Genomic DNA, 27,049 nt, shown 5'->3' on the forward strand with positions numbered 1-27,049 from the left:
TTACTGTTCTTGCTTGTGGTAATATTACTGGGAACTTAAAAGCAAAATTGCTTATGATCGGCAAAGCAAAAAAGCCTAGGACATTTAAAAACATTTCTGTTAATGCAACTGTTCATCTTCATGTTTCTCCCTCCTAACGTGACGCCATTATGCCGCCAATGGACCAAGGGGTGCTGGAAACACTGAAGTGGAAATATCGGCGGAAACTCCTTTCATCCCTGATAGAGAAAATGGACAATGGCAACGACATGGTAGAAAAGTTACAACGAAACAACATGAAAGACGTGGCATACTGGATAGCGCAGTCTTGGGAAGACGTTGAAACGACGACATTATGAAGTCTTGGAACAGATTGTTGAGTGAGGTTGAACATGGAGAGGAGGTGGTACAAGAAGACACGGAAAAGAGTGTTCCCTTACTGAATTGCATTCCTGGCTGTGAGGATGCTACGACTCAAGATGTGAGTAAGTGGTGTGCACAGGATCAGCTGTTTCAAGTAACTGACCCTGATACACTGACTGACAGAGCAAATGCAACACCAAGAAGGAGTTGTCAGAACTTTATGCCAATTGCAGGGTAGACTGACGTCACTGAGGTATGCTCATGATGTGAAATGCGCCGCTGTGCTGCGCACGTAGCGAACGATAAATGGGACACGGCGTTGGCGAATGGCCCACTTCGTACCGTGATTTCTCAGCCGACAGTCATTGTAGAATGTGTTGTCGTGTGCCACAGGACACGTGTATAGCTAAGAATGCCAGGCCGCCGTCAACGGAGGCATTTCCAGCAGACAGACGACTTTACGAGGGGTATGGTGATCGGGCTGAGAAGGGCAGGTTGGTCGCTTCGTCAAATCGCAGCCGATATCCATAGGGATGTGTCCACGGTGCAGCGCCTGTGGCGAAGATGGTTGGCGCAGGGACATGTGGCACGTGCGAGGGGTCCAGGCGCAGCCCGAGTGACGTCAGCACGCGAGGATCGGCGCATCCGCCGCAAAGCGGTGGCAGCCCCGCACGCCACGTCAACCGCCATTCTTCAGCATGTGCAAGACACCCTGGCTGTTCCAATATCGACCAGAACAATTTCCCGTCGATTGGTTGAAGGAGGCCTGCACTCCCGGCGTCCGCTCAGAAGACTACCATTGACTCCACAGCATAGACGTGCACGCCTGGCATGGTGCCGGGCTAGAGCGACTTGGATGAGGGAATGGCGGAACGTCGTGTTCTCCGATGAGTCACGCTTCTGTTCTGTCAGTGATAGTCACCGCAGACGAGTGTGGCGTCGGCGTGGAGAAAGGTCAAATCCGGCAGTAACTGTGGAGCGCCCTACCGCTAGACAACGCGGCATCATGGTTTGGGGCGCTATTGCGTATGATTCCACGTCACCTCTAGTGCGTATTCAAGGCACGTTAAATGCCCACCACTACGTGCAGCATGTGCTGCGGCCGGTGGCACTCCCGTACCTTCAGGGGCTGCCCAATGCTCTGTTTCAGCAGGATAATGCCCGCCCACACACTGCTCGCATCTCCCAACAGGCTCTACGAGGTGTACAGATGCTTCCGTGGCCAGCGTACTCTCCGGATCTCTCATCAATCGAACACGTGTGGGATCTCATTGGACGCCGTTTGCAAACTCTGCCCCAGCCTCGTACGGACGACCAACTGTGGCAAATGGTTGACAGAGAATGGAGAACCATCCCTCAGGACACCATCGGCACTCTTATTGACTCTGTACCTCGACGTGTTTCTGCGTGCATCGCCGCTCGCGGTGGTCCTACATCCTACTGAGTCGATGCCGTGCGCATTGTGTAACCTGCATATCGGTTTGAAATAAACATCAATTATTCGTCCGTGCCGTCTCCGTTTTTTTCCCAACTTTCATCCCTTTCGAACCACTCCTCCTTGGTGTTGCATTGTCACTGTCAGTCAATGTATTATTGGTTTCGTGAACGTTAAGGAAAATGAGGATGATAAAGATAAGCAGGAGGCATTGCAGAACAAAAGGAGAAAACGATGACTCACAGTGAAGGATTATCGTCGATGGCGGGATCTCGCACCAAGAAAATGTGAATCATCAGGCAAGCAGACATTGTTGACAAGTTTCTTTTCGTAAGACATTTGGAATGTTTTCGATCAATACTGCATCTACTGTATAATTAAATTGATAAGTCAATAGGGTACCGTAAAACAAATTAATACAGTGTAGCCTTCCTGTTTGTTTTAGTTCATTTTCAAAGTTATCCCGTATTATCTGACATTTTCGGTGATCCGACGTACTTCAGGTCCCGTTTAGGTCGAATAATCGAGACTCTACTGTATGCACAAGCCTGTTGTTTTATCAGCTAATTATTTCCTTCATTTCCTTTAATTAACAAAATTGTTAGTAGAAATACGCACAAAATACCGTTTGTCCCGGCTAACCGATTTCTATAGCTCCCTAGCAAATGGTGGAGACTTTGCCATGTGCTGTGAGGAAGGGTAGCAGGGTTTCTTTTGGCAAGGTCATGGACAATAGGTTTGATTCACCCACTTACCACGTGCATTCGTCAGCCCGACAGTCTCTTTAGTGTCTTTTAGTTTGTTAGTGTGTAGTCAAATACTAAATGATTTTAATTGTATAATCACACCATACTTCTTTTTAATTGTAAAAAGTTGTGCAATATTGTTCCTTTGGTGAAAGTTTTAGTGTATAGTATTGAATCAAAGTTACAAAACCAATTATTACTGCACTTAAATAACTGTCAACGTTTACCTCTGTTGAAATTCGCTCGGAGAGCATCAAAAACTTTTCGTTTTCTACCTTTTCTTTTTAGTTTTGATGTATATAACACACATACACATGGTCTGCTATATCCCACAACCTCGGGTAGTGTTTATGTCTATATATTATTTTGCCCCTGCACTTTTAATTCCCAACCGCCGCTACTGTGTTTGATGACTTCTGTTATTCACAGTCCCAGTGTAAGAATATATTGGAAAGAAGATATTGTTATAAGAGATACTATGCCTTTGAACAGATTTGCAAAAAAAAATAGGTAATACCTGCATTTTATTGACAATACTACCAAGGTAACAGATCCTAAAGTTGATGGGTACGACAAATTACACAAGATTCGTCCCGTCATAGATGAACTTCTTTGTAACTACAACAAGGTTCCGGTTAAAGAATGCCTCTCGGTAGATGATCAAATCTGTGCCACCAAATGAAGCAATATATCCCTATGGAACCACACAAGTGGTGGTACAAATTATATATCCTGTGTGGAATTTCACGATTCGCAGACTATTTTGAAATTTACAGCGGTGTGAATGCTGATATGTTACCGAATGAAACAGGTATAGGAGACAGTGGCAATGTTGTTGTTCGCTTGTGCCGTAATTTAACACATACACTGACTGACAGAGCAAATGCAACACCAAGAAGGAGTGGTCAGAACTTTATGCCAATTGCAGGGTAGACTGACGTCACTGAGGTATGCTCATGATGTGAAATGCGCCGCTGTGCTGCGCACGTAGCGAACGATAAATGGGACACGGCGTTGGCGAATGGCCCACTTCGTACCGTGATTTCTCAGCCGACAGTCATTGTAGAATGTGTTGTCGTGTGCCACAGGACACGTGTATAGCTAAGAATGCCAGGCCGCCGTCAACGGAGGCATTTCCAGCAGACAGACGACTTTACGAGGGGTATGGTGATCGGGCTGAGAAGGGCAGGTTGGTCGCTTCGTCAAATCGCAGCCGATACCCATAGGGATGTGTCCACGGTGCAGCGCCTGTGGCGAAGATGGTTGGCGCAGGGACATGTGGCACGTGCGAGGGGTCCAGGCGCAGCCCGAGTGACGTCAGCACGTGAGGATCGGTGCATCCGCCGCCAAGCGGTGGCAGCCCCGCACGCCACGTCAACCGCCATTCTTCAGCATGTGCAAGACACCCTGGCTGTTCCAATATCGACCAGAACAATTTCCCGTCGATTGGTTGAAGGAGGCCTGCACTCCCGGCGTCCGCTCAGAAGACTACCATTGACTCCACAGCATAGACGTGCACGCCTGGCATGGTGCCGGGCTAGAGCGACTTGGATGAGGGAATGGCGGAACGTCGTGTTCTCCGATGAGTCACGCTTCTGTTCTGTCAGTGATAGTCACCGCAGACGAGTGTGGCGTCGGCGTGGAGAAAGGTCAAATCCGGCAGTAACTGTGGAGCGCCCTACCGCTGGACAACGCGGCATCATGGTTTGGGGCGCTATTGCGTATGATTCCACGTCACCTCTAGTGCGTATTCAAGGCACGTTAAATGCCCACCACTACGTGCAGCATGTGCTGCGGCCGGTGGCACTCCCGTACCTTCAGGGGCTGCCCAATGCTCTGTTTCAGCAGGATAATGCCCGCCCACACACTGCTCGCATCTCCCAACAGGCTCTACGAGGTGTACAGATGCTTCCGTGGCCAGCGTACTCTCCGGATCTCTCACCAATCGAACACGTGTGGGATCTCATTGGACGCCGTTTGCAAACTCTGCCCCAGCCTCGTACGGACGACCAACTGTGGCAAATGGTTGACAGAGAATGGAGAACCATCCCTCAGGACACCATCGGCACTCTTATTGACTCTGTACCTCGACGTGTTTCTGCGTGCATCGCCGCTCGCGGTGGTCCTACATCCTACTGAGTCGATGCCGTGCGCATTGTGTAACCTGCATATCGGTTTGAAATAAACATCAATTATTCGTCCGTGCCGTCTCTGTTTTTTCCCCAACTTTCATCCCTTTCGAACCACTCCTTCTTGGTGTTGCATTTGCTCTGTCAGTCAGTGTAATTGCAACCACAAAGTGTATTTTAACCATTATTACACGTCTCTAAATTTAGAACTGGATTTGGCCAAACAAGGTATCTTATCACTTGGAATTGTTCGAAGAAATCCTATGCCAAACTGCAAACTGCCAACAGATGAAGAACTGAAGAAAGAACCTCGAGGTACTTCCTGTGAATACGTGGCTCATGTTGATGGAGCAGATGTCAACTCCATGGTGTGGAAGGATAACGCGTGTGTTACTTTAATGTCAACATTTGTAGGTTCAGAGCCAATCCAAAGCATTAGTGGATGTGGTAGAAAGACAAAAACCGGGGTAAATATGGACTGCCCGGAATCCACAGTTCATTACAACAAACATATGGGTGGGGTTGATCTCTTGAATGGCCTTCTTGGTCGATATAGGAATACTCTGAGATAAAACATGGTACATTCGTTTGGTATAACGTCTTATAGACATACCTGTTGTACATTCTTGGATTCTTTATAAGCGTGTCATAAGAGAGAAAATATGGATAAGTTTCTCTCCCTTGCAGACTTGAGAGCTGAATTGGCAATTACTCTGTGCAAGACAGGCTCAACAGTAACAGGAAACCCAGTCCTGACGTCTAGAAAAATTACGCTGCCAAACTCAAGAAAGGTCCCACTGCACACATCCCACCTCCAGATGTAAAAAGAGATGGGATTGATCACTTTCCTGAATGGAGTCCCAGCCGATTACGCTGTAAATTTCCAACATGTAAGGGTCAACCTTACGTTGTGTGTGGAAAATGTGGGGTTGCACTATGCTTCAACAAAGCAAAAAACTACTTTCAACCATTCCATAGAAATTAGACTGCATAGTTAGCAAATTTATGCCCATATAAATCTGTGTTTGTTTCACTACAAGTATCCGTAAATGCCATGCTAAGTACTTCATTTTACATTTAGTGTAATATATTTCAGGCATTGTGTGTATACTTCCTTACTTTTAAACTTTGATTTTACTATATAACTTTATATATTTAATTATTAGGTGTAGTTTTTTTTAAGTTGTATGTCATTAGCTATATGTTTGCAATGTTGATATTGCCCTTAATATTCTTAGTTTACGCATAGCGATACATATATGAATCACACCTGTTTATGGTATTTTTGAAATAAAGATATTAACTAGGAATTTTATAATAATTTATACTTGCTTTATATCATTCAATAAGGACAATTAATGTTTTCAAAACCAGGAAACAATCATGCAGTGAAGGGTTAAATATTCGAGTTTGGCTACGGTAAGAGTAAATTCTAGCCTATGGTAAGAACTGGTGGAATGTGAAATTAAATAAATACTCATATTCGTGTATTCAATTTGTCCGCGTTTGATGATGAAACGATAAATTAATGGCATATCTCGGCATGGTAGTATTAATACAGTCTGTTTAAATGTGTCGGATGGTGTAAACATTGAAATACGAATAAGAAGTGAATTGATAATAATTTATGTGTGGTAAATGTACAGTGTTTCATGTAAATATTTAAACAAAGATAAGAGCATTGAAGGAGAAACGTGTAAGATAAACTTGAAGATTCACATATATTTGATAAGTGTGTAGACTGTAAGAACTTAAAATTAAATAATGTTGTTAATTAAAAATCTCCGCGAAGAACTGTGTGAAGTTTGTATAGTGTGTATCAACATGGTGTGTTAAGCCATAATTGGGCGTTCGGCGAATGGCAATGTCTGAGAACCTGCCATTGTTCAGCAGAATCCAGGTGGGCGACATGATTTGTATTCTTTAAAGTGTATTTTTCATCGTTATGTTCTGTGTAAATAAGTGCCGAAGTTTCGGGCCGATAGTTTGTTGTTTTTATTTGGTCTAAATATTAAATGCTGTGTGGCACAGAGATGTTATGAGAAGTTTACGCACATTTTTTGTTGAAATACCAAAATTTCGACGATATGTTAGATCGGATTAAAGAAGGTATCAGGTAAAGATAAGTTTTACGCCAGTCTGTCGTTGTAGAATTTGTGTGTCAAGATACCGTGTCAAGCCTAATGTAAAATATAGTTGAGTGTTGGAAAATTTTGGTTTTTGTGGGTATCAGATAGAGATACCGGTACCATAATGTCTAAATTAAGTCAAGATCGGCGTGATTTTCCTATCATTTAAAGTTAGAAGATTATTTCAATATTTACGTAATATCAGTACGATTACGAATCCATGAAATAAGCCACGAATTTAAAAATGAAATATAAAGTGAAAGGAAATCAAGATAGGCCATATAACATTGTATAAAATATTAATCTGAGATCATACAGACATCAAATAGCCATGAACCGAGTTCGATAGCTGCAGTCGCTTAAGTGCGGCCAGTATCCAGTATTCGGGAGATAGTAGGTTCGAACCCCACTCTCGGAAGCCCTGAAGATGGTTTTCCGTGGTTTCCCATTTTCACACCAGGCAAATGCTGGGACTGTACCTTAATTAAGGCTACGGCCGCTTCCTTCCCACTCCCAACCCCTCCCTGTCCCATCGTCGCCATAAGACTTACCTGTGTCGGTGCGACGTAAAGCAACTAGGAAAAAAATAGCCATGATTAAAGAACGTAATCAGGACAATGTTAAAATAAATGAGTTCAGTTGGATTCCGGGATGGAAATGCCCCGAGGAAGAATCGAACTTAGGATGTGTTGATGCCGGGAACATGTAATTCCCCTAGGAAATAACGTGTTATAATGCTGGGAATAGGAAATGCCCCGAGGAAATAATGTGTTAGAATGCCGTGGGAGGCATGTGCAATGTCCAGGGTTCGCGAATTGTTTGGTTTCAGGCATCATGTGATCTCAGAAGGTTAGATGTTATGAGAGGTAAATTCATCTGCGATGAGTATATTATAATCTGGCTTGTTTCCATGTAGATTCACTGCAGGTAGGAAAACGACAGGTGGTAGGGGATATGACTGGCAAACCGCTACCGGAAGGGTGAGATATTTTTAGAATACTGTGAGCCCGTCATCAGACGGCTGTCTGGAAGGTTTAAGAGGGTCGAAGGAGGTAATAATATTATGTGATATTTTGTATACTGGATTCATGGTTTTTGAGAAGTGGAAGAGTTTGTCACAGCGAAATCTTGACACAGTCAGTTGTTGTGGCCGTAGATTATTAATGTGTGTTGTGGCGAATTTATAGAATGGTACGGGTAAATGACGGCACTTGTCTGTCACGCACCCACAATTGGGATTTTTGTTTAATTATTAGATGGCCTCAGTTCTGGTTGTCTGAGGGACCATCAGGTTCTTGGAGGTTACAGTACCAATCTTTTAAAGACGTAATGATTGCGGCTAGAATCATATGTATTTTAATTAGTTGGTTAGTGAACCACACGGATAGTTGTGAGTAATGTAAATAATTTTAGGGTTAAAAGAACGTAACGATGCAGAAATATTCTATCATGTCATCATATTCCATGCCTTGTAACAGCAGATAAATGCATCCACTAAGAGAGAGACATCACTAGTTATAAAGTCAGCATATGTTGATGATAGTTGTTTTAGCGACATTTATGAAATCAATTAGATGATTAGTTCATTCTGCAATTATCAGTGTTCAGTTTATTCTCAACATTCATGAAATCAATTAGGTGGTTAGTTCAGCCTGCAATCATCAGTGACTAGTTTAATTTTAAGGTTCATTATCCACGTTAGATGGTTAGTTCAGTCTGAAATGATCAGTGTACTAGTTATTTTCAACATTCATAAATTAGGCTAGATGGTTAGTTCAGTCTGCAATGACCAGTATTCGGTTTATTTTAATGTTCACTATCCAAGTTAGATGGTTAGTTCAGCCTACGAGGACTTGTGATTAGTTTATTCTAGAGAGAATTAATATTTGTGGATAATCATTACGCAATCAGTTCACCCTGCAATGATAGTGCGTCAACTAAATTTTATTGGTGTTGATCACTAAAGTTTGGTGTTGTGATAAAATTTTATTTTGGTTTATCATAGTCTTTGAGTAGCACATTTCATCAATGGTCAAGATGATGGTTGTGATTACTGAAATAAATAACAAATCGTTTTCTATATGAGCGAGACGTTTATCAGTGTTTCTTGCGACAGTAGTGGTCATAATTATTGTAATGAGTATGTTTTCGACATTGTGACGAAGACCATTTGCTTTTTAAGTTCACGTTAGTTGCTATTGATAGCATGGTGATGATTATTGCAACGCCGTCCATCGACGTTACTCTTTTCAGTTTAGTTTATTGCTACCGTTCATAGACGGTCGGATTAAATTAATTAAATTACTATTCAGTGAAGCGATAAGATTAATTTTCAGAAACCGGTGCTTAAGAGTTTATTGAATTTAGATTAGTTTCTTATAAATTAACATAACCTGAAAGTTATTTATATGTTAACTTAAATGTAAACTCAAGCTTTTAACTACACTTTATTAATATTGCAGTTTAGTGGGACAATACTCTATATTATTTCAATTCATTAATTAATAAATACACTTTATTTCTGGGTGTCTGATTGTGACACAACATGGTGCGATCATGTATTTTAAAGAGATATTAGGGATTTGATAACAGTGAATTTTTGAGCACCACGCCTTGCCAAGGAACAAGTTAACATGTGTATTAAATGTTTATTCTTGTGTACAATTAATCGGTTCAAATATAACCTGAGGTTGTTTCGGTTCGATTAAGGATCCATTCGGTGGCTGATAATATCCTACGTGGTATTTTGTGATCGGTTGATAACCTTGCTTTAAAAAAAATTCGGAATCCGATCACGGAAACCGAATCTTCACGAATCAAGTGAATCAACCAACGGCGTTTCTTGAAATCCGATAGTAATTTTCAGCTTTTATCTTCTCACTGTTTTTATTACAGAATTCTACTCTGGAATGGCAATTAACGTTTAAACTAAATATCAATAAAATAATGCCTGGGGTCTTCATTTTTTATTTGTGTCAAAGTTATGTTAACTGTTTTGTTAATACAACTACCTTTTTATTATTCGATGCTTCATATCTATGGGACGTAATTAATTTATTTTTATAATACATCCATTTTAGCCCTCTTCTTAAAATTTATTTAAAGTAGTAATTAGATTTCCTTATGTTACCCGCCGATTTTTGTCAACAAGTGACTGAAGAGCCCGGAATCCCCTGAGATTAGAAGAATCTACATTTGCAAGAGCCAGAGGCAGATGTTGACTATCGGTAAGCAAGGATGCAATACATCAAAACTGGAAAAGAAAAGCTACAAGGGTAGGGATTTTTATGTTCTCTGAGCGAATTTCGACTGAGAGTTAAAGGTTGACAGTTTACCAATATGAGTGCGGTAATAATAGCTTTTTTGAGGTTTTGATTCAACACTGTACAATAAAACTTTCATCAAAGGAACAATATTACACATTTAATAAAATTAAAAATAAGTACGGTGTGATAATACAATTAAAGTCATTTAGTATTTGACTAAACAGTAGAAAGTAACAGACACTAAAGAGACTGCCAGATTGAAGATTGCGTGCGGCAAGCGGGTGAAGCATACGTCAGTGTCCATGACCTTGCCGAGAAATATACATCTCTCCTACCCTTCCTCACAGCACATACAAAGTCTCCACTACTTGCTGTGGCGCCATACAAATAGGTTACCCGGGACGAACGGTATTTTTGTGCGTATTTCCGCTAATAATTGAGTTAATAATTAAAGAAAATAAAGGAAAGAATTAGCTGAAAAGACAACACGGCTTGTACAAATTGCTGTTTTTCATAATTCCTATAATCTTAATTTCACCAAGCCAAAATGATATACAAATTTAATATTTTCTCCAGAAAGTGGGGGGGGGGGACTGCCCCCTCACTCCCCTTAATCGCCTCTATTCCCTATATCCGCCTCCACCTTCCCATACCGCCATCTTAAGAGTTGTGCTGGCGTCTACAACCCCTTCCACATTCCCACACCGCCCTTTTGTACTAGCGATATCTCCTTGTACCTTCCCATTTCTCACCACTCTCTACCGCGCACTACCATATAAAATAGTGAGAGCTCCATGACCGTCACATTCACCGCTGAGTTAAAGACCATCACCACATAGCCTGCACGGCACCTAATGAGGCACAGGTGTACGCCAACTGCGCGACGGGCGATCTGGCCTATCACGGAGTTGCCCGGTTTACAGGCCCATGGCTCGGGCGAAGAGGAAGGAGGCCCGGCGTCATGTGCCCAAATCATCCAGCAGGTTCCCACCTCGGAGGGCGTGGGCTCATTCTCCGAAATCGGAGAGTGAGTACCAGGAACTCCCAAGGGGATCAGGCGGTGCGGCAGGTCCTAGTATTTCTCGTCGCATGACTCGGTAATCGGCAACGCCCATGCTATTCTCAGTAGTTCCCAGAAGAACTGATCCCCTGAACAATCGGACTGGCGTGGAACGGGCTAATGGTTTGTGACCGGGCGAGTTGGCCGTGCGGTTAGGAGCGCGCATGCGGGAGATAGTAGGTTCGAACGCCACTTTCGGCAGCCCTGAAGATGGTTTTCCGTGGTTTCCCATTTTCACACCAGGCAAATGCTGGGGCTGTACCTTAATTAACGCCACGGCCGCTTCCTTCCCATTCCTAGGCCTTTCCTACACCATCGTCGCCATAAGACCTACCTGTGTCGATGCGACGTCGTTAAGCAACTAGCAAAAAAAATGGTTTGTGCATGATACCTGTTCCCAACCTGGACATTTTCAAGCCCTCAACCTTGCATGTGCTATCTGAAATATGTCAGGTTTTACATGTAGGAATTTTCTTTTTCTGCCTAGGTGGCATTGCCTTGACCGTCCGCCTCCGTACCGTAACGGTTAGTGTTATTAGCTGCCGTCCTCGGGGCCCGGGTTCGATTCTCGGTACTGCCAGAAATTTAACAATGACAGGATGGCTGGTATGTGGTTGAAATGGTACACGCAGCTCACCTCCAATGGGGGTGTGCCTGAAGAGGGCTGCACCACCTCGGGATGAGGACACGAGTTTACTTTTTATTGTCTTGACCCTGACTAAAAGATTACACCGCAGGGATACCCTATCACCACATCTGTCCTGGTAGCATGCTGAGCATGGGGACAGTCAGATAGTCCATAGTGCCATATTTCCCAATCCTTCCTTCTGTCTATTTCTGCTTAGAATTAACGCCATGTCGGAGGCGATGTAGATTTGAGCTGATCGCCACGTGGGGAGTACGCGCTTTGGGGCCACCAGAAAGAAAGGAAACATGACATCTTCACATTCTGTCTTCGCACAGACTGCCGACTGCTGGTCCCTCCACCGAATCACCTCTCTCGGGCATGAAGCCTGAGGGGAACTGGAGGACTGCTGAGGGGGCCAGCAATTTTTTAGTGAATAGCACTGGTCCAGGAAGAGGGAGGTTAGACTCTCTCTTCCCCTAAACCGGGTCAATGATCTGACCGAAGGTCTTCTCCATGGAGCGTGTGAGGTCAGGAGTTTTAGGTTACGTTATGATGCCATGACATTGATGACGTCTGCACCAATCAAAAATGCTGATTCAGAAAAATTCAAATCACCCGTCTTAAAATACACATCGGCCGCCATGGCTTCACACACTAGCGACTATGTTCTTGTTAACAGGCGACCAAGAAGAGCCAGTCGCGGAGGAATGGGATGAAGTCCCGTGATTACGAGCGACACATAGTGCTCGTACAACAGGTTTTAAGTAGCAGGGATTTTAAATAGAATAATAACATATAGTCTCTCAGGAAATAATACCTTTAAAATTAAGTCGCACGGTGGTCAATAAGATGCCGATATTAATTTCAAAGAGTGGACTCCAGCAGACACAGCACCTCAATGTATTTAGGGTACTGAAGTAAAATATTGTTTCTAAAATCGGTACAAATCCAAAACAAAAATAATGGAGTGCAGTCGAACGAAGTCAGGTGATGGCAGGAAATATTAAATTAGGAAATGAAGACTTGAAAGAAGTAGATGAATATTGTTAATCGGGTAATAGAATAACTGGCTATGGTAGAAGTAAGAACAACATGAAATGCGGACTAGCACAAGCAAGGAAGGCCTTTTCTTAAGAAAATACATTTGTTCACTTCGAACAGTGATATACAAAAAAAATTTAAGCATCCAGAAGAAATGGTCAGTTGTCAATATAACTTCGTACACATACACACCATCGGGAGGTATGTAAATGATTAGAGTTGCAATTCTCTGTGACAGGTAAAACGGCCATCATAGTACATTAGTGTTGCTCGTTGTTCGTGTTTAGTGCTGTTACCAGGCCTAATAGGGTATATAAGGGGCGTAAACAGCGTCAGATATTGAGAGATAACTGTGAAGGACACGGAGATGGCGCGTACTTGTGTGAGACAGAGTAATCAGCACCTGACAGAGTTTGAAAGAGGCCACATTGTGGGTCTCCATAGGGTGGGCTAGTCAATTTGTGCATTATCCAGAATTGCGTGGTATTCGGATATGACGGTGACCCTGGTTTTGGACTGCATGGGAACGTGATGGCAGACATACTCCTCGTCAAGGTTGCGGTCAACCACGCCTGACCATCACAAGGGAAGATCATCACATTGTCCACCAAGGACATCATAACCCCTTCACATCAGAGCCTGCCATCCAGGAACAAGTAATGGATTCCTCGCAACATTTTGTGTCATCCCGCACCACTGGTCGGAGACTAGCAGCAGGCGGACTAGAAAATTACTGTCCCATGCTTAGGCTGCCGTTAACACAAAACAAACGGCTGCGTTTGGAGTGGTGCTTGACCGGAATGCATGGACTGCTGTTGAATGGCGTCGCATTTCGTTCAGCAATGAATCGCGGTTCTGCAATACTCCGGATGGCCATCGCCTGCGAGTATGACGGTAACCTGGGGAAGAGTCCCATTCTTCCAACGTTTCGCAGAGGCACAGCGGTGTTTCTACTGGCACCATGGTGTGGAGAGCCATCAGGTATGAATTCAGGTCATGCCTGGTAGTGATTTGAGGGGACTTTGACGGCACAACGGTACGTTACGAACATCTTGCGTCCTCATAAGTTAGCTCTCATGCGACAGTATCACGGTACCAATTTTCAACAGGACAATGCTCGTCCACACACTGCACATGTTTCTATGAACTCTCTGCGTGATATTGGGGTAGACCAGCAAGATCCCTAGATCTGTCCCGATAGAACATGTGTGGGACCAGCTCGGCCGTCAGCTCCATCCCAGTGCCAGTATTGAGAATATCAAGGAGCAGTTACAACAGTTGTTGACTAGCTTGCCTCAGGAGAGAGTGCAGTGGCTTAATGACACCCTTCTCAACCGAATCAGTCATGCATCCAGGCCAGAAGGGGTGCAACGCCATACTGATAAGTGGGCCAGTATCGCCAAGTTTTGTAAATTTGACTCAATTTTGTAATCACTAAAATAACATCACATACCCTCTCAACACGTCAAGTTTCACTTCGTTTCCTCCTTCCCTTCGAGTTGCTTCAATTTGTTTGTCAGGGAGTGTAGGAATTAGAAAGTGTTTTTGATGATGGAGCGTTATATTGTATGGAAGTGAGACATGGGCAATAACTAACTCAGAAAGAAAGAGAATACAGTGGAAGGTTTTGAAATGTGGTGTTAGGGAAGAATTCTGAATGAGAGTAAATCAAATCACGAAGGAAGAGATACTGAATTGGTGAGAGGAGAACGATTTGGCGAAATTTGACCAGAGGAAGCTATAAAATGAACGGACACGTCTTAAGATATCCAGGAGTTGTTCAAAACGTTTTTGGGGAAAGGGTAGGCGGTACGAACGGTAGGAGTACACCAAGGTAAGAATATGACAAACAGATTAGTGTATACGCAGCATGTAGTAGTTACGTAAAAATGAAATGTTAGTGCAGGATAGGGGGCATAGAGACCAGTATATGGACTGATGTCCCAATCAGCAACATACACCATTCGAGTGACTTATCCTGGGTAAAAGAGTAAGTTCGTCCATTCACGCTTTTTACACCTAGCATTACGGAAAGTCAGAAATCTAAATTATTTAACATTGTTAAGGAGATGTTTCCATAGATATGCAATCATGGACATTTTGAAATGTAAACTTTCGATCAGTTTAACGTTCTGTGTTGAATGACTTAATATATTCGAGAATTCTCAATAATTAATATCAGTGCAGCCCTTAATATATAAAAGTGAATGGATAATTCTCGCGTCACTGTTCACTTCAAAGGTTAGTGAAGAATCAATGTTCAAGTCTGTACAATTATAAAGACGCAAAATCAAATAATTAAGCCAATATACGCACCGGTACACGTATGTTCATAGAAACAGGAACATCATTTTTAATGTAAGCTTCTATGAGTGAATAAACGTGACCTCGTCTGATTCTATTTATACCATGCAAGGAAAGATACACAGAGTGGCTGGAAACAACGTGAACCGGGTGTATGAGCGTTAGAGCGTTCGCCATACTGATAAGTAATCTGAACAAAAAGTAGGTCGATATATCTCATCGTTGTCATTTCATCAGCTGCTGAAGTTAGCCAATCATATCGCTTCGCAGGCGAATTCAAACGGGCTTAATGGGGCGGTGTTGATAAATCTGCACGTGGCTTGGTCGGGCTTGAGAGCCATGCCGAGAAATGAGCATCGAACACTAACACACCGTGGTTTTCAGCCAACGCCACCGTAGCGTGCTTGCTATGGGCCGAGCCTATCAGCAGGGAGGTCCTTGTTCAAGTACCACCCATGGAGAAGTGTATTACTTCTATTGGCGCTCTCAAGCCTGTTATAAGCCACGTGCAGATTTAGCAATACCGCTTCACAAAGCCCATCTAAAGTCACCCGCGAAGCGATTTGATTGGCTAATTTCAGCAGCTGATAAAATGCCAACGGCGCGAGATATCTAATTATTTTTCCCAATTATTTATCCGTATGGCCAACCATGTAATGTTCATATATCCGGTTCACATGGTTTCCAACCACCCCGTATACTATGACAATATTATCTTCAACGTTAAATTATATCTTTTACCCGCTCCTGTAATTGGTTCCATTTCTCCACACTCATTACCTCCTCCAGGCTCACATAATAGCCAACACCCACATTGAAATATGTATCTCCTAAATTACCTTTATCTCTACAACAAGACCTATGTGTACCCTCCGGCGTTGTTCTCACTAATTTCGTTGATTCAATCATTTATTTCAATCAATTCCAACGAGGCTGCAGGCTATGGCTACAGCAGGTCATTTCTTCATCCGATTTCTAGAGCGGTGGAAGTGTGGTAACAATATTTCCATAAGGGTTGGTTTTAGGACCTAAAAACGTAATTTCCGGTTCCGTATGGACTTGCCGAGCTTTGTTCTTCGCGCCGTGAGGTTTAAAATGAGCTTTGTCTCGTTCTTGTATGACAAATTCTATATTTCGCCTATACTTGCCAATGTTAACCTGTCAAAGGGTTTAAATCTAGGGAATGGAGAGGGCGACTAAAATTTCTTGTAGACAGGGTTACCCGCAGGGTCGTAAAAGGCAAGTGTACAACATTTGTTTCAGACTGGAGATACGATGTGGATTTGTATAAGGAATGGACAGACAGAGCGACAGACGGACAGACATTCTGCTTTAGGTAGGTAGGTAGGTAGGTAGGTAGGTAGGTAGGTAGGTAGGTAGGTAGGTAGGTAGGTAGGTAGGTAGGTAGGTAGGTAGGTAGGTAGGTAGGTAGGTAGGTAGGTAGGTAGGTAGGTAGGTAGGTAGGTAGGTAGGTAGGTAGGTAGGTAGGTAGGTAGGTAGGTAGGTAGGTAGGTAGGTAGGTAGGTAGGTAGGTAGGTAGGTAGGTAGGTAGGTAGGTAGGTAGGTAGGTAGGTAGGTAGGTAGGTAGGTAGGTAGGTAGGTAGGTAGGTAGGTAGGTAGGTAGGTAGGTAGGTAGGTAGGTAGGTAGGTAGGTAGGTAGGTAGGTAGGTAGGTAGGTAGGTAGGTAGGTAGGTAGGTAGGTAGGTAGGTAGGTAGGTAGGTAGGTAGGTAGGTAGGTAGGTAGGTAGGTAGGTAGGTAGGTAGGTAGGTAGGTAGGTAGGTAGGTAGGTAGGTAGGTAGGTAGGTAGGTAGGTAGGTAGGTAGGTAGGTAGGTAGGTAGGTAGGTAGGTAGGTAGGTAGGTAGGTAGGTAGGTAGGTAGGTAGGTAGGTAGGTAGGTAGGTAGGTAGGTAGGTAGGTAGGTAGGTAGGTAGGTAGGTAGGTAGGTAGGTAGGTAGGTAGGTAGGTAGGTAGGTAGGTAGGTAGGTAGGTAGGTAGGTAGGTAGGTAGGTAGGTAGGTAGGTAGGTAGGTAGGTAGGTAGGTAGGTAGGTAGGTAGGTAGGTAGGTAGGTAGGTAGGTAGGTAGGTAGGTAGGTAGGTAGGTAGGTAGGTAGGTAGGTAGGTAGGTAGGTAGGTAGGTAGGTAGGTAGGTAGGTAGGTAGGTAGGTAGGTAGGTAGGTAGGTAGGTAGGTAGGTAGGTAGGTAGGTAGGTAGGTAGGTAGGTAGGTAGGTAGGTAGGTAGGTAGGTAGGTAGGTAGGTAGGTAGGTAGGTAGGTAGGTAGGTAGGTAGGTAGGTAGGTAGGTAGGTAGGTAGGTAGGTAGGTAGGTAGGTAGGTAGGTAGGTAGGTAGGTAGGTAGGTAGGTAGGTAGGTAGGTAGGTAGGTAGGTAGGTAGGTAGGTAGGTAGGTAGGTAGGTAGGTAGGTAGGTAGGTAGGTAGGTAGGTAGGTAGGTAGGTAGGTAGGTAGGTAGGTAGGTAGGTAGGTAGGTAGGTAGGTAGGTAGGTAGGTAGGTAGGTAGGTAGGTAGGTAGGTAGGTAGGTAGGTAGGTAGGTAGGTAGGTAGGTAGGTAGGTAGGTAGGTAGGTAGGTAGGTAGGTAGGTAGGTAGGTAGGTAGGTAGGTAGGTAGGTAGGTAGGTAGGTAGGTAGGTAGGTAGGTAGGTAGGTAGGTAGGTAGGTAGGTAGGTAGGTAGGTAGGTAGGTAGGTAGGTAGGTAGGTAGGTAGGTAGGTAGGTAGGTAGGTAGGTAGGTAGGTAGGTAGGTAGGTAGGTAGGTAGGTAGGTAGGTAGGTAGGTAGGTAGGTAGGTAGGTAGGTAGGTAGGTAGGTAGGTAGGTAGGTAGGTAGGTAGGTAGGTAGGTAGGTAGGTAGGTAGGTAGGTAGGTAGGTAGGTAGGTAGGTAGGTAGGTAGGTAGGTAGGTAGGTAGGTAGGTAGGTAGGTAGGTAGGTAGGTAGGTAGGTAGGTAGGTAGGTAGGTAGGTAGGTAGGTAGGTAGGTAGGTAGGTAGGTAGGTAGGTAGGTAGGTAGGTAGGTAGGTAGGTAGGTAGGTAGGTAGGTAGGTAGGTAGGTAGGTAGGTAGGTAGGTAGGTAGGTAGGTAGGTAGGTAGGTAGGTAGGTAGGTAGGTAGGTAGGTAGGTAGGTAGGTAGGTAGGTAGGTAGGTAGGTAGGTAGGTAGGTAGGTAGGTAGGTAGGTAGGTAGGTAGGTAGGTAGGTAGGTAGGTAGGTAGGTAGGTAGGTAGGTAGGTAGGTAGGTAGGTAGGTAGGTAGGTAGGTAGGTAGGTAGGTAGGTAGGTAGGTAGGTAGGTAGGTAGGTAGGTAGGTAGGTAGGTAGGTAGGTAGGTAGGTAGGTAGGTAGGTAGGTAGGTAGGTAGGTAGGTAGGTAGGTAGGTAGGTAGGTAGGTAGGTAGGTAGGTAGGTAGGTAGGTAGGTAGGTAGGTAGGTAGGTAGGTAGGTAGGTAGGTAGGTAGGTAGGTAGGTAGGTAGGTAGGTAGGTAGGTAGGTAGGTAGGTAGGTAGGTAGGTAGGTAGGTAGGTAGGTAGGTAGGTAGGTAGGTAGGTAGGTAGGTAGGTAGGTAGGTAGGTAGGTAGGTAGGTAGGTAGGTAGGTAGGTAGAAAGAAAGAAAGAAAGAAAGAAAGAAAGAAAGAAAGAAAGAAAGATTAGCCCGCATGTTGGTCATGATCGTTAAGGTATGTATTCACGTTTCGGACCAAAATCTATACTATTTTATCAATGTTTTTGAAATTTTTACAATGAAATACTTGCATTTACGGAATATATTTACACTATAAAAATTTCACACTTAAGGTACCGTTTCCTAAATAATTGACAAAAACTCCGAAATTTTGCATAAATTTCCAAAAATCATAGCTTTCTGGAAAATAGTTCAATTCCAATTATTTTTGCGCATAATTCATCCTAATAATGCATATAATGTGATGAACTAAACAGAATTTAATAATTCACTGATATCATATTTTTTATAATATATTTTTCATGGCGGTCAAAATTTTCGAATATTTAGATTTGTTTTTTCATTTGGTACCTTTTTATTATAGTCTTATTTATTATTATGTTTAGTTCAGAACATTCTACTTTTAATAAGCTTCAATTTGACATATCAATGTATTCTATAACTTAAAATTTGAAGACGTTATGACTTTTTGAATTATGAAACATCTGGAGAAATTCACAGTGTGGAAAATTGAACTTGAATCTTGGAAGTTTATTTCGGGATTGAAATTGCTTACTTTGGCTAATTAAAACCCTCCTGAGGCATAAATGCCAGCCCCGTGGTGTAGGGGTAGTGTGCCTACCTCTTACCCGGAGGCCCCGAGTTCCATTCCCGGCCAGATCAGGGATTTTTACCTGGACCTGAGGGCTGGTTCGAGGTCCACTCAGCCTACGTGATTAGAATTGAGGAGCTACCTGACGGTGAGATAGCGGTCCCGGTCTAGGAAGCCAAGAATAATGCCAGAGAGGATTCTTCATGCTAACCACACGACACCTCGAAATCCGCAGGCCTTCGGGCTGAGCAGCGGTCGCTTGGTAGGCCAAGGCCCTTCAAGGGCTCTAGTGCCAGTGGGTTTGGTTTGGTTTGATGCATAAGTAGAATTGTAGAATTTTGTCCTCTTTGAGTCGTTTTCTTCCTCTGAGATACTTTCAGTGGTAACTTCAGCCAGAAACTTGACATGTTCAGTATATACTGCAGGTGCGGGCGGTGGAGGTAAATTCAAAATATTCGAAAATTTTCTTGCTTCACTTCCACCACACCCATTGAAGCGCATCCCATACACAAGTCTTCAATTAATTTCATAATCTGACAATTTCCCCTTGATGTACACTGAGGTTCAGATTGAAAATCACTATTACTACACACCAAACTAACAAAAAAAAATGCCCAACCTAACCTCTGTTTACAGAAGTTTTTCATCGATATTGATCCACATTTCATACAGACAGGACATACCAGCAAAGATAACCGTTTTTCTACACATTACACACTAATGTTAAAAATACTTGAGAATCACCACAATTACTGTCATAATGCGAAGTAGGAAGTATTTGACTCGGAAGCACTACTGACATTAGGAAGTTGATTTTTATTGTTCTCATTTTGGACTACTGTCTCAGTAATATTTTTTTTATTCATTGTATACTTATTTCCATAGCAACGGCGCTTTCTTTTATAGCCACTATGTCTATTACTACCCATTATTCACTTAGCAGAAGTTAGTTACTCGATATAAACACAAATAACACAGCACGTGTCATTCATAATTGGATTGCACAGCATTTATGCAAGATTCAACATTCCTTCTCCAGAGATATATCATGTGACAACCACTGCTATCTTTTGGTTCACAAAGGTACTACATGGGGAAACACCAGTGCGATGTATTGAAATGTAATTATGTGGAAAAATCTGCTTGAGTATGGAAAGCTAGTGAATGACCACGCCCCCAGAGCAGATAAATCATGTACGCAGTGGTCCATTTAAATGCAATTTACGGCCGTTCTCTATGTCTCAGGCCAATGATACTTACATATTTGGAAACTAGAAATTCCAGGCTTTCATTTGACATCAAAAGCTAAATATTGATTATTTTGACCTAAATCGCAATTTCAAACGTGAATACATACCTTAAGGCGTCAAATCTATATAGTTTGACACCGTGGTTAGCCGGTTCGAGTCCCGTCGTTGGAAAGAATGTTGGCCGAAGGGTAGGAGAGGGGTGGTATATAAAAGCCAAAATCCTGGATTAAATTAATCTCAGCATTGTTTACATGGAATGAAGGCATATGACTGACACTCTTGATGGTGATTCGTCCGTAGTACACTATTGTATTTAACAACAACGTTAGAATTCTATAATTTATACCCGGGAACGGGAGTGAAAAGAAGTGAAAAAATATATGAATTTTTATTAGGGTACTTATATCTCAAAAAATAAAGATGTTAGAGACGTGAAAATCGGTATTTGGAATCTCCTTTAAAAATAAAGAAAGGGGCTGGGGGTGGGGAAGGACTGATAAATGGGTTGAACTTTTTTCTGGGGATACTTAAAACTGAAGATGTTACAGATGTGGAAATAGGTATTTGGAATCTCCTTTAAAAATAAAGAAACATGCTGTTCTTTTTCAGCTTGAGCGGAGACTGTTTCTGCATGTACGGTTCTTTTTTGCATGGTCATCTTAGCCTCAAAAGGCGATAACGTAAACGTGGTTTACAAAAAGTTTCTGGGGTAAATGACATTCATTTTTCGGTGAGATTTCATACTTTAGGTTTTTTCAGATAATATCTTAGTCCAGTACTAAGGAAAAATTATGAAATCCACGCGGGCGTAGCCGCGGGTAACTGCTGGTGTACATATAAAATTTTAAGTCGATTGTTGTACCTCCTGTAAGCAAACGTCGGTGAATTGATAAAAGAATGAACTCATGAACTCGTTTGTGTAATAGACTAGCTGTTGTAGCCGCTGTGGACAGGACAATAATTTTATGAAGTGGATGATTAATTGAATACATTATTTTTAACGACGCCCTGTGTTGTTTGTGAGATACTCGGGCACATAGGAGGGCATGTCCCTCCCTGTCAGCGGCTTGTGAATTCCTGTGAATGGGGGCGATAGAATAACTAAGAATACTAAATTGGGCCCTAGGTGCTCTTAACTTGGAAGCGTGGGTTGGCGACCACGGGGCTCTTAGCAGAGTCCTGACATTGCTTCCACTCACTTGTGCCAGGTTCCTCACTTTTATCTATCCTATCCGACCTCCCTTGGACAACTCTTGTTCTTTTCTGACCACAACTGTATTAGGTTTGCGAATACTAGGGAGTCTTTAATTTTCACGACCTTCATGGCCGTTGTCATTCTTTGGTCAATACCTTCATTCTCCGAAGTGTCAGATCCCTTCCATTTTTGCGCTCTGATTGGTGTTAATAGAGAATTGTTGCCTAGTTTTACTTCCTTTTAAAACAATAATCATCACCCCCACCACCACTCAGCGGCTTGTGATGAATTCACTTCCTGGCTATCGATGGCCTTTTGCAAATTCATCCTTTTTTGTTTATTAGTGCTCTTGATTTGATCTCTTCCTTCCGTTATAAAAACCAAGTACCGAGATAATATTCAAAATGTACAGATATACAAATCCTTTAAAACGTTGCCAGAATAATCTCCTAGCAACTGCATCAGAGAAAGGTATAGAATATTTTACAAATATATTCTAAGTTTTTGTCATGACCATTTTCCTGTAAAATGAACCGTAAAAGAGTTACTTCGAATTGTATGTTTTAGATCCCTTCTGAAGCCATCTTCCTACTGATTGTAGAAAAACCTTTAGCTGATAGCATACTCGGCCTTATCCTAAACTGAAATACCAAATTTCATGAAAATCCATCTTCTATACTCCCGTGATGCTGTAAGAGAAAACCGACAAAGAGACAAACAGTAAACTGAGCCGGTTACGTAGACCCAGATTATCAGTGGAATTTCATGCTTATTTATGTATTAAATATAAGATCATAATACGTTTAGGGTAGGCCTAAATCAAGAGTTAATTTTGGTGCAGTTAGTAAATATTATTATGGAAATATTACAATTATATATGTGTAAATGTCCACGACTATTTCGCTGTACACACGACTTTCTTCAGTGGCATTATATTTATATATATACTATCTGCGCACTTTTAGCAATAGATTTACACCCTAGTGCTGAAGCGGTCGACCTCGGCAATCTTCGAGATTCGTACTGGCAATCTTTGAAACACAAACTATGAATCGCTTATGCATCGCTGTGCGACGTCTGGCGTACACTTTACGTACTAGTACTGTTGTTATTTACACAGCAAAGCCAAACTATAGAATTCACTCTAGGAATGAGATTCGCATCGCGAAATGTTATATAATGTTATATAATGTGTGTGTGTGACACAGTTGTTGGCTTAAAATAACAAAGATTAAGAAAATTCATATCGATCGATCATATTATCGATTCATTCCAGATTTCATTTCCATTCAGTTGGCAGTATTAACGGAACCGGAAGACCTCCCTCCTTACTCCTCAAAACCGTACACAAATCTATCGCTAAAAAGTGCTCAGATAGTATATATATTGGTGTTCTGTGGGTATTCCACTTGAACGTATCGTCTTTTGTCAGCTTTCAGGTCAAAGACTGATACAAAATACGAGTATTATGTCTGCGAAGTTTCAATATTTTGGCACTGCGCTTGAAGGTGTCGTCTTTTGTTGAGGTCTTCCGAAGGCTGAGGTCCAGGGCTGACACCAAAGTATGTCGAGTAATATGTCCGTGAAGCCTGAATATGCTTGTCCAGTTATTCTTTTTCAGCTACGAACGATTGTGATCTTCGAATCTATATATAAAAAGAACATGTCCTGACTGACTGACTCATTCATCATCGCCGAGCCAAAATTACTGGACATAAGGAAAAAAATGTGAGGATACATATATAATACAATGTAGGTGCTCGCTAAGAGTAGGTTTTTGGATATTCTGTCGCTAAGGGGGTGAAAACGGGGGTAATTTTTAAAATGAGTGTATCTATATCTCAAAACTTTAAAAGTTTACAGATGTAAACATTGGCATTTAGAATCTCCTTTAAAAATAAAGAAGCACGTACTTTTTGTTTTCGGAAAATCCCACTAGGAGGGGTGAAAAAGGGGTTGAAAGCCTTTAATGAGGATACTTAAATCTCAGAACCTGAAGATATTACAGACCTGAAAATTGGTATTTGGAATCTCCTTTAAAAATTAAAGAAATACGTACTTTTTGTTTTCGAAAATCCATTTACAGCGGGGGGAGGGGGAGGGAGAATAGAAAATTTGTTTGTATTATTTGTATGAAAATATTATTATCCCCAAAACGAAAGATGTTGCAGACGTGAAAATTGATATTTAGAATCTGCCTTAAAGTTAAAGAAACACGTATTCCTTTGATTTCAGAAAATCCAATGAAGGGGGGCGGGTGAAAGAATTGAAAAATTAATTTAATTAATTGTATGAGGATACTTACATCAAATAAAAACTAAAGTTGTTTCCTGGCGTGAAGATTAGTATTTGGATCTCCTTTAAAAACAAAGAAAAGCGCTTTTTGGGGAGGGAAATTATGTTGGGGTGGGGGTGAAAAGGAGTTGAATTCCTTCTATGAGGACACATATCTCAAAAACTGAAGATTTTACAGTCGTGATAATTGGTATTTAGCAGATCCTTTGCTAGTAAAGAAACAAGTACAGTATTTTCCCCCGGAATATTCACTTAACGGCGAGGGGGAATGTGAAAGGAAGTGAAAAAAAAGTGAATTATTTTTGTGGGGATACTTATATCTGAAAACTGAAGGAAACACTGTCCTTGAGGTGGTAGAAAGGAGATCCCTCGCTGAGTCCGAGGGAAAAGCCAGCCCTGCAGGGTAAACAGATTAAGGAAGAAAGAAAGAAAGAAAGATCGGAACACTGAAATATTAGTACTCAACCAGATTTTCAGCATCGGTACTATTTTCTTTCTTTCTTTTTTATATTATTTTATTTAACCCCTTTACCCCTACAGGGGTAGTGTTTCTACCTCTACCGCCTCAACGACAGTGTCCTGGAGCGTGAGACATTTGGTGGGGGATACAACTGGAGAGGAGGACCAATAACTCACTCAGGCGGCCTCACCTGCTCTGCTGATCAGGGGCCTTGTGGGTGGGCAATAGGAAGATGGAAAGAAGCGGCATTTGCTTGGAGGAGAAGTGGGAAACCACAGAAAACCACTTCGCGGATAGCTATTCAGTTGACCACCCGAGGCTGAGTGGACCCCGGTCCAGCCCTCGTACCACTTTTCAAATTTCGTGGCAGAGCCTCCGGGATCGTCTACATTTTTTCTGCAGACAATATTTTATTGGCTGAAGAAATAAAAAAACGTGGCCGCTCACTGAAAATTTCAATACATGATCCTACGGATTTAAATATATTTGTTCATGTTTTGTACTTAATAATTATTTTAATTGGTTTATGTCGAAAATATTTATACCGCTGAAACCAGCAATCATTCCTGAAGCTTGTAGTATAATTTGGTTTGCAACATTATAGGAGGTAACATCAGGAGCTTGGGAGAGAACAAACTGCCTCACGCTCCGAAACGATATTTTTAACAAGTTGTTTTTACGTCGCACCGACACAGATAGGTCTTACGGCGACAGGAAAGGGCTATGAGTAGGAAGGAAGCGTTCATGGCCTTAATTAAAGTACAGACCCAGCATTTGCCTGATGTGAAAAAATGGGAAACCACGGAAAACCATCTTCAGTGCTGCCGAGAGTAGGGTTCGGACCCACTACCTCCCGAATACTGGATACTAGCCGTACTTAAGCAACTGCAGCTATCGAGCTCGGTGCTTCGAAATGATGTGTGGCCAGGCTGAGTGGCTCAGACGGTTGAGGCACTGGCCTTCTGGCCCCAACTTGGCAGGGTCGATCCTGGCTCAGTCCAGTGGTATTTGAAGGTGCTCAAATACGTCAGCCTCGTGTCGGTAGATTTACGGGCACGTAAATAGAACTCTTGTGGGACAAAATTCCGGCACCTCGGCGTCTCCGAAAACCGTAAAAGTAGCTTTTTGCTAATGGCTTTACGTCGCACCGTCACAGATAGGTCTTATGGCGACGATGGGATAGGAAAGGACTAGGAGTGGGAAGGAAGCGGCCGTGGCCTTAATTAAGGCACAGCACCAGCATTTGCCTGGTGTGAAAATGGGAAACCACGGAAAACCATCTTCAGGGCTACCGACAGTGGGATTTGAACCCACTATCTCCCGGATGCAAGCTCAAGCTGCGCGCCTCTAACCGCACGACCAACTCGCCCGGTTAAAAGTAGTTAGTGGGACGTAAGGCAAATAGCATTATTGTTATCGAAATGATGAGTTCAATATTAAACTTTTCTTCGCCAGTTGCCATGTTGGCAATAGTGTAATTTCTCTGACCCGCCTAATTTGGTGGCCGCGACTATAGATAAAAACGACGCGTCGTGAATTCAGATTCTTCAGGAGTTAATGAAAGACAGCTTTTTGAAAACGATTTGGCGTCTTTATTTGCCGATCTAAGTTTCTTGTGTAAAACCATAAACATACTTGAAAAATCCATTAAGCTGTTGTCCGAAACAGTGAAGCAAGTGCGTGTTGTTAAAATACACTCATGTTCTTAAACCAGACCACCTTGAAAGACTAGAGATAGGAAGTTCATTCACAGGACATGTGCATTAGTATGTTCTGAAGAAATGATTAGCATCTGAATGATGTCGACCCTCAGGTTCAAGGTCCACATCGATATCTCAGCGCACCACCACCGACTGGTAAAATGTGCTTGCGGCTCTCGTCACTACAAACCGCAAGTAATGGATCAGTGTGGCTTGAGCAGACGTGCAGGATGCCTCGCAGACGTATGCGAGAACCGCACCGTCAAATGAGTGAGTTTGAAAGAGGGAGCAATATTGGCATGAGAGAACGTAATGCATCCATCCGGGAAATTGCTGCTCGTGTGGGACGAAGTGTGTCAGCAGTGCAACGGGTATGTACACATTGGTTCACAGAAGGCCGTAGAACACGACGAGATGGGTCTGGTCGCACCACACAAACCACCCCCAGAAAAAATCGACACCTCATCCGAATGGCATTGCAGGACAGATCTGCGTCCTCCTCGGCTCTGGCGCAACAGTGGATCATTGTAACATATCGTACACTACCGGGTGTGACAGTCCGTCGCCGTTTATTACGGCCTGGGTTACCGGCGCGTCGTCCACTTCTCCGCCTGTCTACCTTTGACTAATGTGGATAAACATGCTAGATAGCAATGGTGTATGGAACGACGTCGCTGAGGAAAGCAATGTCAGCACTTAGTGTTTTTGGACGAATCCAGGTTCTAGTTGTTTGGAAACGGTGGCCGCATTTTGATTCGCGGCAGACTGGGGGAGAGGCATCACATTGACTGCA

General features: G+C 42.8%; 1 protein-coding gene across 1 annotated transcript in view; it reads left to right on the top strand.

The window, feature by feature from the left end:
- The first annotated feature begins 334 nt into the window (after positions 1-334).
- LOC136857234 (uncharacterized) overlaps positions 335-27,049 on the top strand; it is a 229,969-nt gene continuing 203,254 nt past the window's right edge. Inside the window, exons 1-3 of the mRNA XM_068225001.1 lie at positions 335-464; positions 4,860-5,062; positions 13,947-14,184. Coding sequence (XP_068081102.1) covers positions 335-464; positions 4,860-5,062; positions 13,947-14,184 — 571 coding nt within the window. The remainder of the gene's footprint in view (positions 465-4,859; positions 5,063-13,946; positions 14,185-27,049) is intronic.

Source organism: Anabrus simplex, chromosome 1 (genome assembly GCF_040414725.1).
Source record: "Anabrus simplex isolate iqAnaSimp1 chromosome 1, ASM4041472v1, whole genome shotgun sequence".
Lineage (NCBI taxonomy): Eukaryota > Metazoa > Arthropoda > Insecta > Orthoptera > Tettigoniidae > Anabrus > Anabrus simplex.